The 16,707-nt window shown below is 42.3% G+C and overlaps 1 protein-coding gene across 2 annotated transcripts in view; it reads right to left on the bottom strand.

The window, feature by feature from the left end:
- LOC147230049 (arylsulfatase I-like) overlaps positions 1–16,707 on the bottom strand; it is a 42,187-nt gene that overhangs the window by 19,715 nt on the left and 5,765 nt on the right. The window contains exons 2-4 of one of the 2 annotated variants that reach the window (XM_086153169.1): positions 8,265–8,505; positions 5,723–5,907; positions 3,811–3,950 (exon numbers count right to left, since the gene is read on the bottom strand). In XM_086153169.1, the coding sequence (XP_086009295.1) occupies positions 3,811–3,950; positions 5,723–5,902 (320 nt within the window). In that variant the 5' untranslated portion in view covers positions 5,903–5,907; positions 8,265–8,505. Of the gene's footprint in view, positions 1–3,810; positions 3,951–4,495; positions 4,551–5,722; positions 5,908–8,264; positions 8,506–16,707 lie in introns of those variants that run through there. The other variant, XM_086153170.1, reaches the window with a different exon arrangement.

A 16,707-nucleotide genomic window follows, 5' to 3' on the forward strand; every position in this document is an offset into this window, starting at 1 on the left:
CCTGTAACATTTTCAATCATTCTAGCATGTTTCTGGAGCTACTGTAACATAATCACATCCCGCTGTAAAAAGACACGAAAGGATTTTCTCCTGAGATATGATTCTGAAAACAGAGAACAAACAACCAGATGCAGTCAATTAAAGCTCGAATGACAAAAAAAAACAAAAAAAAAACGTCTTCCTTGTGTTGAAACAAATGTTATAAATGGTTACAGAACAACAAAAGATGGGTCCAAAGCACACTTTCCCACTGAAAAACAAGAGTGTATTTATTCACGGCTTGGCCGAGAGGCAAACCAAAGTGTTTTTCATCTCAAAGGAGTTTGACCCGACAAGCCAAGTGGTTGCTCATCATCTTCGTTCGTCGTCAAAGTTCCACTGTTTGTCTGGAGCCACTTCATGATGCGAGCAGATCAAGCGGGCTGATTTAGGTGTTCTCGAGCCCAGTAACCCTTTCTAGCTCTTCCTAGAAGCATCGAGGTTTTCCAAGGCCGGATGGGATTCATAGTCCCTCCCTGGATCCACCTTGAGGTCTCCACCAGGAGATGCCTGTTGGTTTTGTCCATTGGATTGACTCCAAGCGGGTGAGCAGAAATGAGAGGGGAGCGTGAATGGATGGGGAAATTGAGAATTTTCCTCTCTGGCTCACTCCTTCATGGCTGCATCACCGCTAATGTTGTACTGACTTTCCTCTCCAGTCGGTGCTCCGTCTTACTCTAAGTTTCGAGAAGACCCCAAGACTTGTTGTCATTCCTCCATTCCAACCTGGGCTGAACGAGTGTTTTTTGGGAACAGAACCATGATCTCTGACGCTGTAAAGGTCTATTGCTAAAGAGGCCCAGTGTGGTCCACTATAAGCAGAGAGCATATCCTAAGGTACCCAAAAGGGACACTCTGCCAATGACTGCACAAGAAATCTGGTCAGATTCTCCAGTTGGTCCTTCAATTGACTATTCCAAGCATCCGCTGCACGAGTCTTGATAAATATCACTGCAGATTTCCAAGTGTTTGTGCTGCAAATAGCTTCATAAGCTCTGCTGAATGCACTACATGGCCAAAAGTATTGGCTCACCCGTCCAAATGATTGGAACCAGGTGTTCCAATCACTTCCACGGCCACAGGTGTAGCAAATCCAGCACCTATGCATACTTTAAAACATTTGTGAAAGTACGGGTTGCTCTCAGTGAATTCAAGCGTGGAGCTGTGATAGGATGTGCAACAAATCCAGTCGCTCTTAAGTATTCTACAGTTGAGGGTCAGCTGGATTAGTAGAACATGGAGGTGTTCAGGAACGACAGCAACTCACCCGCCAAGTAAAGTGACGGGGTGGGATCGGCGGACGCGGAGACGCGTACTGCCGAAATGTCGCCGACTTTCTGCAGAGTGGATTGCTACAGACCTCCAAACTTCATGTGGCCTTCACAGAATGGCTTTCCAAGGCTGAGCGGCCGCAACCGAAGTGCAACCGAAGTGCAACCGAAGTGCAACCGAAGTGCAATGCAAAGCGTGGGGTGCAGGAGTGTAAAGCATACCAACACTGGACTCTGGAGCGTTGGAGACGCCGTCTCCGTAATGAAAGGAACTCTGAAAGCTTCAAGAGATTTTGGACAATTGGATGCTCCCAACTTTTTGGGAACAGTTTGGAGCTGGACCCTTCCTTTTCCAACATGACTCTGCACCAGTGCACTAAGCAAGCTCCATAAAGAGTCCTGACCTCAACCCCATAGAGCACATTTGGGGTGAATGAGAGGCCAGGCCTTCTTGTCCAACATCACAGGAAGAATGGTCCAAAATTGCCATCAACACACTCCTGAAGCTTGTGTGCATCCTTCCCAGAAGAGCTGAAGCTGTTCTAGCTGCAAAGGGTGGACCCACGTCATATTGAACCCTATGGATTAGGAATGGGATGTCACTTCAGTTCATATGCCAGTCAAGGCAGGTGAGCAAATACTTTTGGCCAAATAGTGTACGTGTCACGCCCTCGGCAGGCTCCAGTGAGCTTCCTTAAAAGGACCCCTTTGACCAGGCAGGAGTTGTCTGGTCTTGTTGACCATAGGCCTACGGTGATTCTTGTGTCCTCCTGGGTTCCCTTGGGCTCTCGCTGTTTTGAACCCACGGGCACTGTAGTTTAAAGACTCAAGCTACAGTTCAACGTTTGATGTCCAAGGAGTTGTTTTTGTTGAATGGATGTAAAGATCGGAGCTGTTCTGAGTGTCTGGAGGTCCGTAACAATGTGGACAATAGTCAAAACATGCACAAGCACAAAGGCTGAGGAAACAGAGGAACACTGTTTATGTATGTCGATGAAGGTTTGCTGATGGACAAGCTGACAGATGAGGTTAGAGAGGAATCTCCCTGGACCATGATGTTTGCAGATGACATTGTGATCTGTAGTGAGAGCAGAGAACAGGTGGAGGAACATCTGGAGAGGTGGAGGTATGCTCTGGTTGCAGCAAGGCAGAATGTGTGTGTGAATGAGAAGAACCCGGGTGGAATGCTGAGGATACAGGGAGTGGAGATCAAGAAGCTGGATTTCAGGTGCTCAACGGTCCAGAGCAATGGAGAGCGTGGAAATGAGATAAAGAAATGGGTTCAGCAGGTTGGAACGGGTGGAGAAAAGTGTCAGGAGTACGATGACATAGGATCAGAAGTGAGTCCATCAGAGGGACGGCACACGGAAGATGTTTTGGAGAAGGTCAAAGATGGTTGGGTCACGGACAGTGAATTTATTGGTACACGGATGCTGGAATTGGAGGTCTAGAGGACGACCAGAGAGAAGCTTGATGGACGTGGTGAGAGAGGATATGAAGGTAGTTGGTGTGAGAGAGGAGGGTCCAGAGAACAGGGTTGGATGGAGAAGGTGGATTCCACTGAAGGGAAAAGACCAGAAGAAAAGAAGATGAAGGTTCTCAGTTGTCAATTTTTGTCAAAGTAACTGGACCTGCCAAACTCAAATTAGCATCTCAGTAGCATCATGAGCTCGAGAAGCTCCAGAGTCTACTAGAAATAAAGAGGCCTCCTGGGCGAGATGTTTTCCAAGATGTGACCCAAACACTATTAATATCCTCTAGGACACTGAGCGAATGAATCACAAGATTAGGAATCGATCTTTACTTTCTCAGATTTGGAAAAGGACAGAAAACAAGTATTTTAAACTGAAGATTAAGTAAGTGGAAAATAATGGGAAAGGATGAGGGAAATAACAAATTCATCTTTTATACTGGAACTGTTTATTCCTTGTAAATGTTTGAATTTAACCATTTTTTTGGAGGGGATGAGTCTCATCGAATGAATTAACTTTCTAATCAAGTTTTCGTCAAATGGACAAACTTTTGTCTTGAAAAGAAACAAAACTTTAAGAGTGGAATCTGAGCCATGGAGAATATAATAAACTGGGGAACAAAATGAATGAAATAAATATTCAAAAAATGGCAAGGTGATAGAGCGTTGGTGCTGTTCCAAAAAGCAACATGACCTCGGAGTGAAATGTACAAAGTAAACACCACATGTTGCATTTAATGCCTTAGCAAACACGAAAGGGAGTTTTCAAAAAGCAGCGATCCGAGACCCTCGAGAGAAATATACAGGAAAGAATTAATCATAAAGGCCTGTCTTGGACATGTGTTTCACAGCACAGCTGGTCCTTATCATGGCCGTTCTCAAGTTCCCTTCAGGTCCTAAAGTTAAATATTGCATACCCATCTTACCAGTCGCTCAGACGATAAAAACTCCAACAGAACACAGTGGTTGTGACCGCGGCTTTTAAGGTTTTGTTTTTGTTTTTTTTTTAACATGGAAGACGGTCGGTACCTGCCGGTGATCAGCTGGCTGCGAGACGGTGTGCAGATGGGCTGGACATAGTAGTTCTCCAGCTTCACGCCTTCTGCTGCCAGCTTGTCCAGTGTCGGGGTCTTGATGTTGGGGTTGTGGTAACCGATGTCATTGAACCCCTGTTATAGTTATTTGTACATTGTTAGATTTTTTTTTTTAACCATATATGAATATGTAATGCTCCAAAAAATAAAGGGAACACTAAAATAACCCATCCTAGATCTGAATGAATGATATATTCTTCTTAAATAGGTTGTTCTTTTCATCGTTGAATGTGCTGACCACAAAATCACACAAGAATGACCGATGGGAGTCAAACGTAAGAACCCATGCAGGTCTGGATTTGGATGAAAGTGTAAAAACACACTCCGGGCTGATCCAACGTCGATGTAATGTCCTTAAAACAAGTCCAAATCAATCCGTGTTGCTTCCTAAGTGGACACTTTGATTTCACACAAGAGTGATTGACTTGGAGTTCCATTGTGTTGTTTTAGTGTTCCCTTTTATTTTTTGGAGCACAGCATCGCTGCTCCAATTATGGATGGATATTTGATTACATAACACTACATTGGAGCACTCGGTGAGTCAACCATGCATTACAGCCTTTATTATGGAATGGATTTTATGTAGATTATTTGAACATTATGAAGGAGAAAACTATTACCATGCAATAGAAGAGATCGTGTATACATTGGCAGACGGATGCTGGAATTGGAGGTCTAGAAGAAGACCAAAGAGAAGATTGATGGACGTGGTGAGGGAGGATATGAAGGTAGTTGGTGTGAGAGAGGATACAGAGAATAGGGTGAGAAGGAGAAGGTGGAACCTCCTGAAGGGAAAAGAAACGTTTGTTATGGGGTGCAGGACATGTATGACTTAGACAACGTGACGACTGAGATGGTTTCGACATGAGCACTCCTCTATTCATGTTCAAACCATAGCGAAGATCTGGGTAGAAGGTTGCTGAAGATGGAGCTGCCAGGCAGGAGGTCTAGAGGAAGACTAAAGAGAAGCTTGATGGACATTGTGAGAGAGGAGGATCCAGAGAATAGAGTTAGATGGAGAAGGTGGAGACCCCTGAAGGGGAAAGGCCAAAGGGCGAGTGGGCTTTCGAGCACTGTGGTGTCAGAAAAAGCAACTTTTGGACAAAAGAAATACGGTACAAGGTTGAAGAATCAGAGGAACGGGGACAGACGGGTAACCGATCACATCCAAACAGGAACGGGAGGTGACGTACAACCCTTGAGGGGATTACTAGAACCCTAAACTTGATGCGTTCAGAGATAAGAAAGCGAGGTTACGCGGCGTCGCTTTCTGAATATGACGGAGCGGTGTGACGTCAAAGTCCGGTAGCCCAGATGACGAGTACCTAAAACAGAAGTAATCCAGTCCCCTCATTTGACATGGGGGTCAAAAAGCTGCTGTTTGTATTTGCGGTTTGGGGAGAGTGAGGTTTCAAGGCTTATTCTGAGGGTTCTTCAGTTGTCTGGATGGTGGCGACGCTTACTGACATTAGAGAATTCCTTCTATGATACGAGCGGTTGAATTACGCCAAAAACAAACAAACCGACAGAAACGGGTTCAAATTTGTCCTGGAAATTGAGAAAAAAAAATTGCTTATCACGTTTACGTTTCTATTCTTGTGTCTAAACCAAATATTGCATTTGTCTTGCAGACACACACACGTACATAACGCTGAAGGGAGTTGAAGAAGAGGTGAAACGTTGAAAGGAAAAAAAAGATGCCACGGTAAGATTTTACAAGACTTCAATGACTCATTTCAGTTAAATTGAAAAATGGCCGCGTTCAAGAGTCACAGAAAACAAACAAAAATTAATCCAAATCCGAATGACCGAGAAGTTTAGGAGAAACTGGCGTTTCGGACAAACACCTGATCATCTATGAGGATGAAGATGATGTGCGGCTGGTTCTTCTTCTTGGCCGCCGTCGACTCGTAGCCAGCGTTTCCTTCCTCCTGCCGTTGGATCTGGTTCAGCTTGGACGCGCTCAGGCTGCAGACGCAGCTCAACACCGCCAGCGCCGCCGCCGCCGCCGCCGCCGCCGCCTGCATCTCTCCTGCAGAAGCCGAAAAAACACAAACATTTCCCAACAGCAACATCTTTTCTGGAGAAAAATTCCAGGGAAGCGGAGCTGAAAAATGTCGGCATGAGTCAGTACAAATTCACACAAGTATGCCATGGCTGCAGGACGGACCGTGGATCATAAAACCACATTTGAGATGGAAACGCCAACTTGGCCGGAGCTCCGAACTGAAACGCTTCCATCCTGCGCGAGGACGAAACTTCGAGGAGGGCTTTTAAAGCATTAACAAGCTTTGGAACAGAAAAGCCCCGATGAAACCGTGATCACAACACGAGACGGGGCGGTTATATAAACGTCCAGGATGCAGTACCTTGGCTTTCTGCTGAACCGTCCAACGGCTGGTTAATCCTTTACCCTGGTTTATTATTTCACGTCGTGGCTGCGGATCGTGCAGCGAAGAAAACGTCAAAGGGAATCTCAGACGGAAATCGAATGCATTCCTGATCATTTTCATGCAACTTTTAAGTCATTTCATATCAATCCCCATAAGGGAAATTCTTTGAAATTCTAAAGCAACATTCTAAAGCCTGCAAAAAGAGGAGCGGATAAATGAATAAAATCAGTCTAAAAAGTGAAGAGAGAGATAAAAAACACAATAGGAGCCGCTGTGACAGGCTGCTGTCTTCCAGCGCCATCTTAAAAAAAAAATTAAAAAAATAATAATATAAAAAATGTATAAAAATATATAAATGATATAAAATGTGTTATATATTAAAAAAAATTCTGATAAAATATTGTATATAAAAAAATACATGTAAAATACTGTACGTAAAAATACAAATAAAAATATATCATATATTCATTATTTAAAGTGTGTCCTGCACTGTTGCTGTCATTGGGCGAGAGGGGAATTTCGATGGCATATAAAGACGTACAAGCGTTCACACTTCTTGCTATTTTAGGGTTTCTGGTGAACCTGCTGCAGGATTTTGGACTTTCGGGAGGAAACGGTCGAACCGGCAGAAAAACCCCACGGAGACAAGATGCAAACTTCACGCAGAAAGCTGGAATCAAACGGAGGCGCTTCTTGCTGTGAGTCACGACAAAGATTTTAAGATTCAAACATTTTATTGGACTTTTTGTTCATTTTCAGGTTTGACTAAAAAAGGCTTGATTTCTAACATGTCTTTTCACACCAAGACATGTCAAAGTACAATAGAAATGTCAGTTATTAATCTTTATGTTCATTACATTCTGCCATGAAAATGCACTTCAAACTAAAAGTTTGCTGGGTTTGCAAAATGTCCCACATTTCTTTATATCACGAAATGTTATTTGATTGAAAATGAAGTAGCATTTAGAAATAAGTCTTACCGCCGTGATCATGTTAAATAGTCTGACAAGCGGCTTCTCCGTTTAAAATTTCACTTAAACAAAAGCAGGTCGGGATAACAATTTAATCAAACCTCATTGAGTTTATCTTTGGATGTCCTGAGACTGGATTTGAAAAATATCAAATCTTCAATTAAAAAGTTAGACGAAGCGTAATTGGAGTCTTTTTGCAGTTGTTGCAGAAGCAAATATTTAAAAAAAAAAAAAAGTTTACAACTTCAGTTGTCATAAATATAGGAACAAAGTACATAACTGAGCTCAAATACCACAGTTCGACCAGACTGTTCGAGCCATATAATAAATATATATATTGATTAAATCAAATGTCTAATGCAACCACTTTATTTAATAGTAGTGCTATTTATTCACATATTTGTTTTTAGATGTATTTTAATTCCCCTCAATTGCCACCAGCTCCTGTTTTAGTCTGACAATTAATTTGAATAAATGCAAAAAATAAAAATAAATAAAAAAAAATAGAAAAATAAAGTTACTCAGGTTGGACACCTCATGACCGAAAAGGGACTGCGGATTATTATTTCCAAAAATAACTCACAGATTTCACTGCGCTGAATAATTTTGACACCTTTATAAACATCACAAGAAGTATTTCTTCCATAACTTACTCATGACTCTGCAGCCGCTCCAGGACTGCGTCTCATTAGATGACACTGGTGAGCAACCTATGCATGCATCTTCAAGTGTGTGTGTGTGTGTGTGTGTGTGTGTGTGTGTGTGTGTGTGTGTGTGTGTTAGAAAGCTGATCAAACTGCAAAAAATTCTTTGTGATTAAAACCTGAGGCCAAAAAAATGTTCCACATGTCTGCATTGCAATGAAACAAAAAGACGCACAAGACACATTTTGAATAATAATTTTAGAATTTTAGACAAAAACATGCAGAATTCCTCGTCGGCCGTGTAAAATGATGAGTGTATTTCTAAATGAATGCACATCTGTTCCTCACAGCTGTCTTGTGTCAAGGCCTTAAAATCAATACCTCGATCTGGAATCCTTCCGGCCGATCGGCTCCTCTCTCTTCTCCCCGCTTCACTTCATTCTCCTTCCCGCGGCTCTTTCTTCAGTTCTGAGCGTGTTTGTGGAAAGTTCGGAGAGAAGACGCCGCATGTCCTCAAGTTTCCACACACCCTTCCCCTTCCTTCGCTCCGCGCCTTCACACTCCCGAGCGCACAGCCGGCGTCAAGCTCGCAATATTTACACGGTGGCACTTCCGGTTTGACCTGTCAAAATAAAAGACAGTCGTTATCGTTGTTTCTTCACTGTCTTCACCGCGGCTCTTCAGGTTTCTAAATATACATTTATTGCATTAAATTGTGTTTACTGTCATCTGCGTGAGGATATGTGCTTCCCCGGATAAAGATGTTATTTTTGCCGTCCACGGCGAACGGCGGATAGTAGCGCGCGTAAAATAATTCACAACAAAAGGCGTCATGTGAGATACAGGGGAAGTGTAAACGCTGCAGAAATGGAAATGATGAGTTTAGATAACACACAGGAGTTGTAAAATATCTTTATTATAAATATGTGCAAGGTAAAAAGGGCGGCCGCACCAGCGTTTATAACCATGCCTTGTCAGCTGATACTGAGCAAATTGCATGATATCCATGCAGACGAGCTATTCAAACTGACATTGTTATTATGATTATTATTATTAAGCAACCGCAAGCTGTTTCAGACTCGTCGGTATGTTAAAGTCTAGTCATGGGCATTCCAGTGTTATGGTTACAAGCTAAAGCATGTCCAGGCCTGACGAACACAGATTAACTAGCTGCGGTTAAGGTCAGTCAAGTTACATAGTTTATGAATTCAGCGCTCTGTCGGCGTTACACGCAGGTTCAAAATACACGCACGTGCACGTACGCAATAAAATAAATAGGAGCTGTTGCTAATGAAATCCCGCTGCCAAACTGGGGACACTGGCTGCGATAATAAGATAAGATAAGAACAACTTTATTAATCCCAAAGGAAATTGTTGTGCCAGAGTTACAGAAAATATAACAGTAATAAATAATAAAAAGAAAAGGCAGAATTAGACATAAAATAAACTATAAACTATAAAGTGTCTCAGTGAAACTACTAATACTCGATGTTTATTCCAAAAAATCTAACAACACAACTCCTGGTGGTAGTGACTGGTGATGCTTTCTATTTTATTTTGAAGGGAGATTTTCACCGCATTCTTCATTTTTGACATTAACTTGAAAACTTGACCTAAGAAACTTGACCCAGGGGAAAAGAGAGGTTTACCACCCTACTACCCCTCAACCAAAAAGCCCTGGGCTTCTCACTGACATAAGAACAGACTCGTTGCCACCAACGCAACCAGAACCTCCAGGTCTCGGCCGTCAAACTCATTTAAGTCCGGGGGAAGCATTCGACCTGATTTAATGACCGGTAAAATCAAAGCGTCGTTACCTAGAAGTAACACTGAGTCCAAATGTTTCCTTTGCTTTAGTGCAAAGGAGGGCAGGTAGATGATAAAAACTGTTCCTTTAAAAGTAACTGCAATGTCAGCAACGCTGCGCCTCCGCGCTTTCTTTCTCAGTTTTCCGTGCATTCGTTGTATTTTTGGCCATTGCCGGTCTCATCGTGGCACCTCGACTTGCCGCATCCACGCCGAGCGTACGGGTTTCTTATTAACCTCAATAAACAAATAAGAAGCGGTCCATTTTTCTCGGAAAACCCGAAACTACATGTCCGCTTTTCTCTTTTTGACATCTTGCCGACGGAAAATGCATTTCTAACAAGAAGTAAAAATGCTATTTACAGACCCGGAAGCCGCGATGCTGCCATCTGCTGGAAGTTATGAGTCACATCGTGTTGTGCCGTGTTGCTCACGCAGACAATATCGGATTTGCGTTATTATTTTTACAAAAGTAGTTTATGATTTTTATGTATTTTTTTTCAAATTGTAGATGTATCTCTCCGGGCCAGACCGGACCCCCTGGCGGGCCGGTAGCCGCCCGCGGGCCGTACGTTTGACAAACCCTTCTCTTGGTGGCCGTGTTGGATCTCGGATTTTTCTCCTGATGCCACAAGGCGGTGAAAATCTCAGTTTGACAACCGGGGACGAGGTGGACAATTGTCTTATTCATTAGAAAATTCACATGGTTGTTGGCAACGACCAGAAACAGATTAAATTCCATTATGATTATTCTGTGACATGTTTCGGAAAATGTCGATTTTCATTCGCATACAGATATGAATTGCTCAGAAAACACATCAGATTGTTTACTAAAGCGCCAAATCACAATCCAGTTGTCCCATTGGACTTTATATGAAGAGCACACCCTTAAAATGAGTGGCAGAAATCCAATATCCGCCCCATGACCAAACAATTGGTGACGAAACACTGTTTTTCACCGGGAACAGATCTGCTGCCTGCACTTGACTTGCTAACTGCAGCTTGCCATCGCTGTGTTCTGCAGCCGAGGAGTCGCGAGAAGAATCCCTGGAATCACGAGCGCCCCCTACCGTGAGGCAGGAGAACCGCGTGCCTCACTTCATGGCTTTTGGCAGCCCTTTTATGATCGCTCAGCACAAGAAACTGGTAACACACATACTACACAATGAACACTGTACATTGGAAATGCAGTTCATGTCGCAAAAGTGTTTCAACATTTTTATAGCGACGTACAGAGAGACGGCAATCCGGTGTTCATGCAGCGCATGCTAGCGGTCAGCCGTCATTGAGGCACAACGGTCTGCAGCCTCACCGCACGTCTCTTCTCACCTGCTGAACAGCAAATGTGAAAGTCCAGTGATTATGAATAAAAAACCTAAAACTAGTGAAGGTAAATAAAAATACCTTTACTGTACAAATCACTGATAAATATAACCATTTAATCCTTTTTTTCATTTTACATTTTTCTTTGCCAGATTGGCAAGTGAGGCAGGGCCTCTGCTGCCTCCCCTGAGCGCAGCTCACTGATCACTACCAACACCAGCACTGCTGACGGACACATGGTAATAGCTACAATAATAAAATAACAACGTTAAAATTCACAAAAGTAGCAGTGATCAGATTTATATATATGTATATATATATATATATATATATATATATATATATATATACATATAAAACCCATTTGTTAGTGTTTCATTAATTGCAGTCAACATTTCAAGTAACATACGTGACAATAATCAGGCCTCGTCTATCACCGCGTTCATGATTGCATTTATATATTTTAAATATTTCCTTAGTCACAGTTTAGCTTATTTGAAATCCTCCAAGAAATGTTTTTCACAGGACGTGTGTGTATATGCATGCGTGTGTGTGTGTGTGTGTGTGTGTGCAGTGGATATGACGGATTGCTGTCCGGTTGATGTATAAAGGGAGGACGACGAGACGGATTGAAGAATATTATATTCGTGATGGATGGAGATGTTTTTTTAAGTGCGCATGAAGAGATGGCTGGATGATGAACGGAGGGCTGATGTTTGGATGAATGTTTGCATCTACGGATGATGATGCATGAATGCATGGGTTGGTGAGTCAGGGGCGGCGGGGATGTTTATTTATGTTAATGATGCATGTTAATGAACACACATGCATGGAAACACACCACTCCGGATTGTAGCCATGGGCTAATTTGCATCCGTTGTCCTACAAACACACTCTCGTTCTTCCTGACCAATTGTACATGTTTTTAGTGGTCGGGGAAACCGGGGTATCGTCAGGAAACCTACGCAGACATGGGGAGAAACATGCAAACTCCACACAGAAAGGCTTTGTCAGCTAGGGAATCACACCGGGACCTTCTAGCTGTGAAGCACGAGCGCTAACCGCTGTGCTAGCGTGCTGGGCTAGCATGCTGCGCTAGCATGCTGCGCTAGCGTGCTGTGCTAGCGTGCTGTGCTAGCGTGCTGCGCTACAGTCTGGACAGTGCGTATGTACAGGAGTGTCTCAGAAAGTTAGAAAATTATGATAAAGTTCTTTATCTTCTGTAATGCAATTACAAAAACAAAAATGTCATACATTCTGGATTCATTACAACTGAACTATTGCAAGCTTTTTATTATTTTAATATTGCTGATTATGGCTTCCATCTTAAGAAAACTCAAAAATCCTATCTCAAAATATTAGAATATCATGAAAAAGTAATTTTTTGTTTTTTTAATTGCATTACAGAAGATAAAGAACTTTATCACAATATTCTAATTTTCTGAGACAGTCCTGTATTGATGCAATTGAGTATTTTAAAAGTGCGGCAACTATTATTTCCAATTGGTCTCCGTGAGTTTGTGCAAGGAGGTTTCCTGCTATCCACATTTCCTCAGTCGCATTATTCTAAACAATTTTCTCTCTATTGGAATCATCCAAACAATCTGGATACTGTAACGGGCAGGACGGCCCGCCGGCCGGCCGGCCCGTCGCTCGACCCGCTCCAAGTTTCCAACAAATACGGCGAAAGAGGTGGTGTGTGATTTATTAAAAGCCGGAGTCGCTGGCAGCGAGGAACGTACGCAGGAATGTCGCCAGATCTCGACGCTCCCTCAGCAGGGAAGTCGTTGTTCAAACACACTTTTAAAATCACAACTCTGGCCAACAAATGTCCCCAGTTTCTCTGTTTAATCAAATAACTTAATGCAGGGTTATTATCTTCCCTTCTGGGGATTTATTCATCACTTGTAGTGAAGCCTGCTTCTTCCAGAGGTCTAACGAAAAAGAAAAAGAAACCAAAAAAAAAAAAGAGGGGTTGGTAGAAACCATAAAAATTGAACTATTGAACACAAGTTGAAAGATTATAAGTTGCATCAGAGAGTAAGGCAATATATATATCTATATATATGGATATATATATATATATGTAAACATATATATAGATTTATTGTCTCAACAAAGGAGAGGGAGATACTTTAATACACAGAGGCGAGTGTGAAAATATTCACTTTTCTTGTGAAAACACACTGCGTGATATTTCAGGTGTGTGTGTGTGTGTTCTAACCGATCATCTGTTTGAAAGTCTTCGTCGAGCGACGCGGTCGCAGGACAAACATTCGCCCGCCAAAAAAAGCACATCTATTTCGGTTTTACATTTCTTTTGGTTTTCCATGTCACATGTGTGTTATTTATTTTGGGTTCAATGTTTAAACAACATTTCTTGAGTTTATCATTTGGATTCTTTTTTGATTGAATTAACTCGTACGTTTATTTCCTATACTAAGGATAATAATTAGCATTTCACGGGTTGTCAAAACGATGACAGCAAAAGTCAAATAGGAAATGCAACTTGTTTTTGTTTAAATCCGTACAGTCCATGTCATCTCCAATGCGTTCTGTGTCGCCAAGAGAATATCTGGGCACGATTAAGGAGTGCAATTATGTTTTTAGTCAATTTCTGATTATTTTGTGCTTCAGCCCAGGTCCTTTCAAGGGACCAAAATTGTACCCTAAGACAATATTTGGCTTATCAGTCATTTCCAAAAGTAGGAGTGAATCCTTGGGCCCAAAGTCATACCAAATGACATCATAATGATAATAATTACCAAAATGACATGACATGACATTACATTACATTACAGTCCTTTGGCAGACGCTTTTGTCCAAAGCAACTAACAAAACATTTATCTTCGTCAAATCGGACCGATGAAATGACGACTTTGACGGTTTTAGTGCGCAGGAGGAAGCCCGAGATAGCGATCAGCTAGCGGCTAGCGGCTAGCAGCTAGCCGGTGCGGCTTAAATGTAGGTGCGCTCAATAGTCCGGAAATTACGGTAATTAAAAAGAATCAAACAAAAAGAAACTATAGTACAAATCCTTCCACTTTACAAAGAATTTATGTAAATACTCATGCATATTGTTTTATGGCAGGCTTGTCATTCTTTACTTACTCTTCAAAAATGATCTTAAAGTTACTTGTTTGAACTCTTGGGGAATACCCTATATTTGTTTATTTTGATTCCATTATAATTTTAGCACCGGGGAGGGAGTCTTCCTGACAACTATGTTTTTGTTTATACATGAGATGAATTAAATTTATAATAGATGCATGAACTGTTGATTTTTGAGAACAAAGATATGCACATCAGCAGTTCCGTTCCTTGTTCAGTAACATATCTTTTTAATAGATTACTATTAACATGCAAATTAATGACATTTCACTGATAAGAACATTCTGCTCTATTTGATATATATAGTAAATGTCGTTTAAGTTTTATTAGTGATCTGTCATATTATATTTGTCCTCTGAGAAAATGTGCTTGAAGTGCATTTAAGAACAATTTGATTTTTTTTAACTTTATTTTGTGTATTGTGTATTTATTGTGTGTATGTTCTGTGCCTTCTAATGCAGCCTCAGGGCGGCACTGGCCCGTGCCTCTCCAAGCCTGCCTTGGGGGGACACGGAGCAGTGTCTCCCTGTGCCGGTCCCAAGCCCGGATAAATGCAGAGGGTTGCGTCAGGAAGGGCATCCGGCGTAAAACTTTTGCCAAAACCAAATATGCGAGACAACCAAAACTATACCATACCGGATTGGTCGCGGACCGGGTTAACAACGACCGCCATTGGTACTGATGACCTACAGGGTACTAATGGAAATTGGGCTACTGTGGGTCGAAGAACAAGAAGAAGAAGAAGAGGAGGAGTGCGTGTTCGGAAGCAGAGAGAGAGGAGGAAAGGAAAGAGTCTGGGACTGAGAGTAGGGACTTTGAATGTTGGGACTATGACAGGAAAAGGTAGAGAGTTGGTGGACATGATGCAGAGAAGAAAGGTGGATATACTGTGTGTCCAGGAGACCAGGTGGAAAGGTAATAAGGCTAGAAGCTTAGGAGCAGCTTTAAGTTGTACTATTATGGTACTGACAAGAAGAGAAATGGAGTAGGAGTTATCTTGAAGGAGGAGTTTGTTAGGAACGTCCTAGAGGTGAAAAGAAAGTCAGATAGACTCATGAGTCTGAAACTGGAAATTGAAGGTGTGATGCTCAATGTTGTTAGTGGCTATGCCCCGCAGGTGGGATGTGAATCTGAAGAGAAGGAGAAGTTCTGGAATGAGTTAGATGAAGTGATGCAGAATATTCCCAGAAATGAGAGAGTGGTCATTGGTGCAGACTTCAATGGACATGTCGGTGAAGGCAATAGAGGGGATGAAGAAGTGATGGGCAGATTTGGTATCCAGGATAGGAATGCAGAGGGACAGATGGTGGTAGATTTTGCAAAAAGGATGGAAATGGCTGTAGTGAACACCTTTTTCCAGAAAAAACAGGAACATAGGGTAACTTATAAGAGCGGAGGTAGGAGCACGCAGGTAGACTACATCTTGTATAGACGAGGTAAACTGAAAGAGATCAGTGACTGCAAAGTAGTTGTAGGTGAGAGTGTAGCCAGACAGCATAGGATGGTGGTTTGTAGGATGACTCTGGTGACAAGGAAGATGAAGAGGACAAAGGCAGAGCAGAGGACAAAGTGGTGGAAGCTGAAAAGGGAGGAGTGTTGCATGGTTTTCAGGGAGGAGTTGAGAAAGGGTCTGGGTGGTCAGGGAGAGCTTCCAGATGATTGGACAACAACAGCTAGTGTTATCAGGGAGACAGGTAGAAGAGTACTTGGTGTGTCATCTGGAAGGAAAGTAGATAAGGAGACTTGGTGGTGGAATGAGGAAGTGCAGGAGTGTATACAGAGAAAGCGGTTAGCGAAGAAGTGGGATACTGAGAGGACTGAAGAGAACAGACAGAAGTTCAGGGAGGTGCGGCGAAAGGTAAAGATAGAGGTAGCAAAGGCAAAAAAAAGGGCTTATGATGACTTGTATGCTCGGTTGGATAGTAAGGAGGGTGAGAATGAGCTATACAGGTTGGCGAAACAGAGAGATAAAGATGGAAAGGATGTACAACAGGTCCGGGTGATTAAGGACAGAGAGGGAAATGTATTGACAGATGCTAGAAGAGTGATGGGAAGATGGAAAGAGTACTTTGAAGAGCTGATGAATGTGGAAAATGAAAGAGAGGCAAGGGTAGAAGAGGTGATTATCGTAGACCACAAAGTAGCAAAAATTAGTAAAAGTGAAGTGAGGAAGGCATTGAAGAGGATGAAGAGTGGAAAAGCAGTTGGTCCTGATGATATACCTGTGGAGGTGGGGAAGTGTCTAGGAGAGGCAGCCGTAGATTTTCTGACTAGATTATTCAACAGGATCTTAGAGAGTGAGAAGATGCCTGAAGAATGGAGACAGTGTGATGGTGCCTATTTTTAAGAATAAAGGGGATGTGCAGAATTGTGGCAACTACAGAGGGATAAAGTTGATGAGCCATACAATGAAGTTATGGGAAAGAGTAGTGGAAACTAGACTGAGAGCAGAAGTCAGCATTTGTGAACAGCAGTATGGCTTCATGCCTAGGAAGGTACTACAGATGCAGTATTTGCTTTGAGAATGCTAATAGAAAAGTACAGAGAAGGTCAGAGGGAGTTGCATTGCGTTTTTGTAGACCTA

Source organism: Fistularia commersonii, chromosome 10, assembly GCF_037954325.1.
Source record: "Fistularia commersonii isolate RoL2024-O1a breed Wild chromosome 10, RoL_Fcom_v1.0, whole genome shotgun sequence".
NCBI classification, from domain to species: Eukaryota; Metazoa; Chordata; class Actinopteri; order Syngnathiformes; family Fistulariidae; genus Fistularia; species Fistularia commersonii.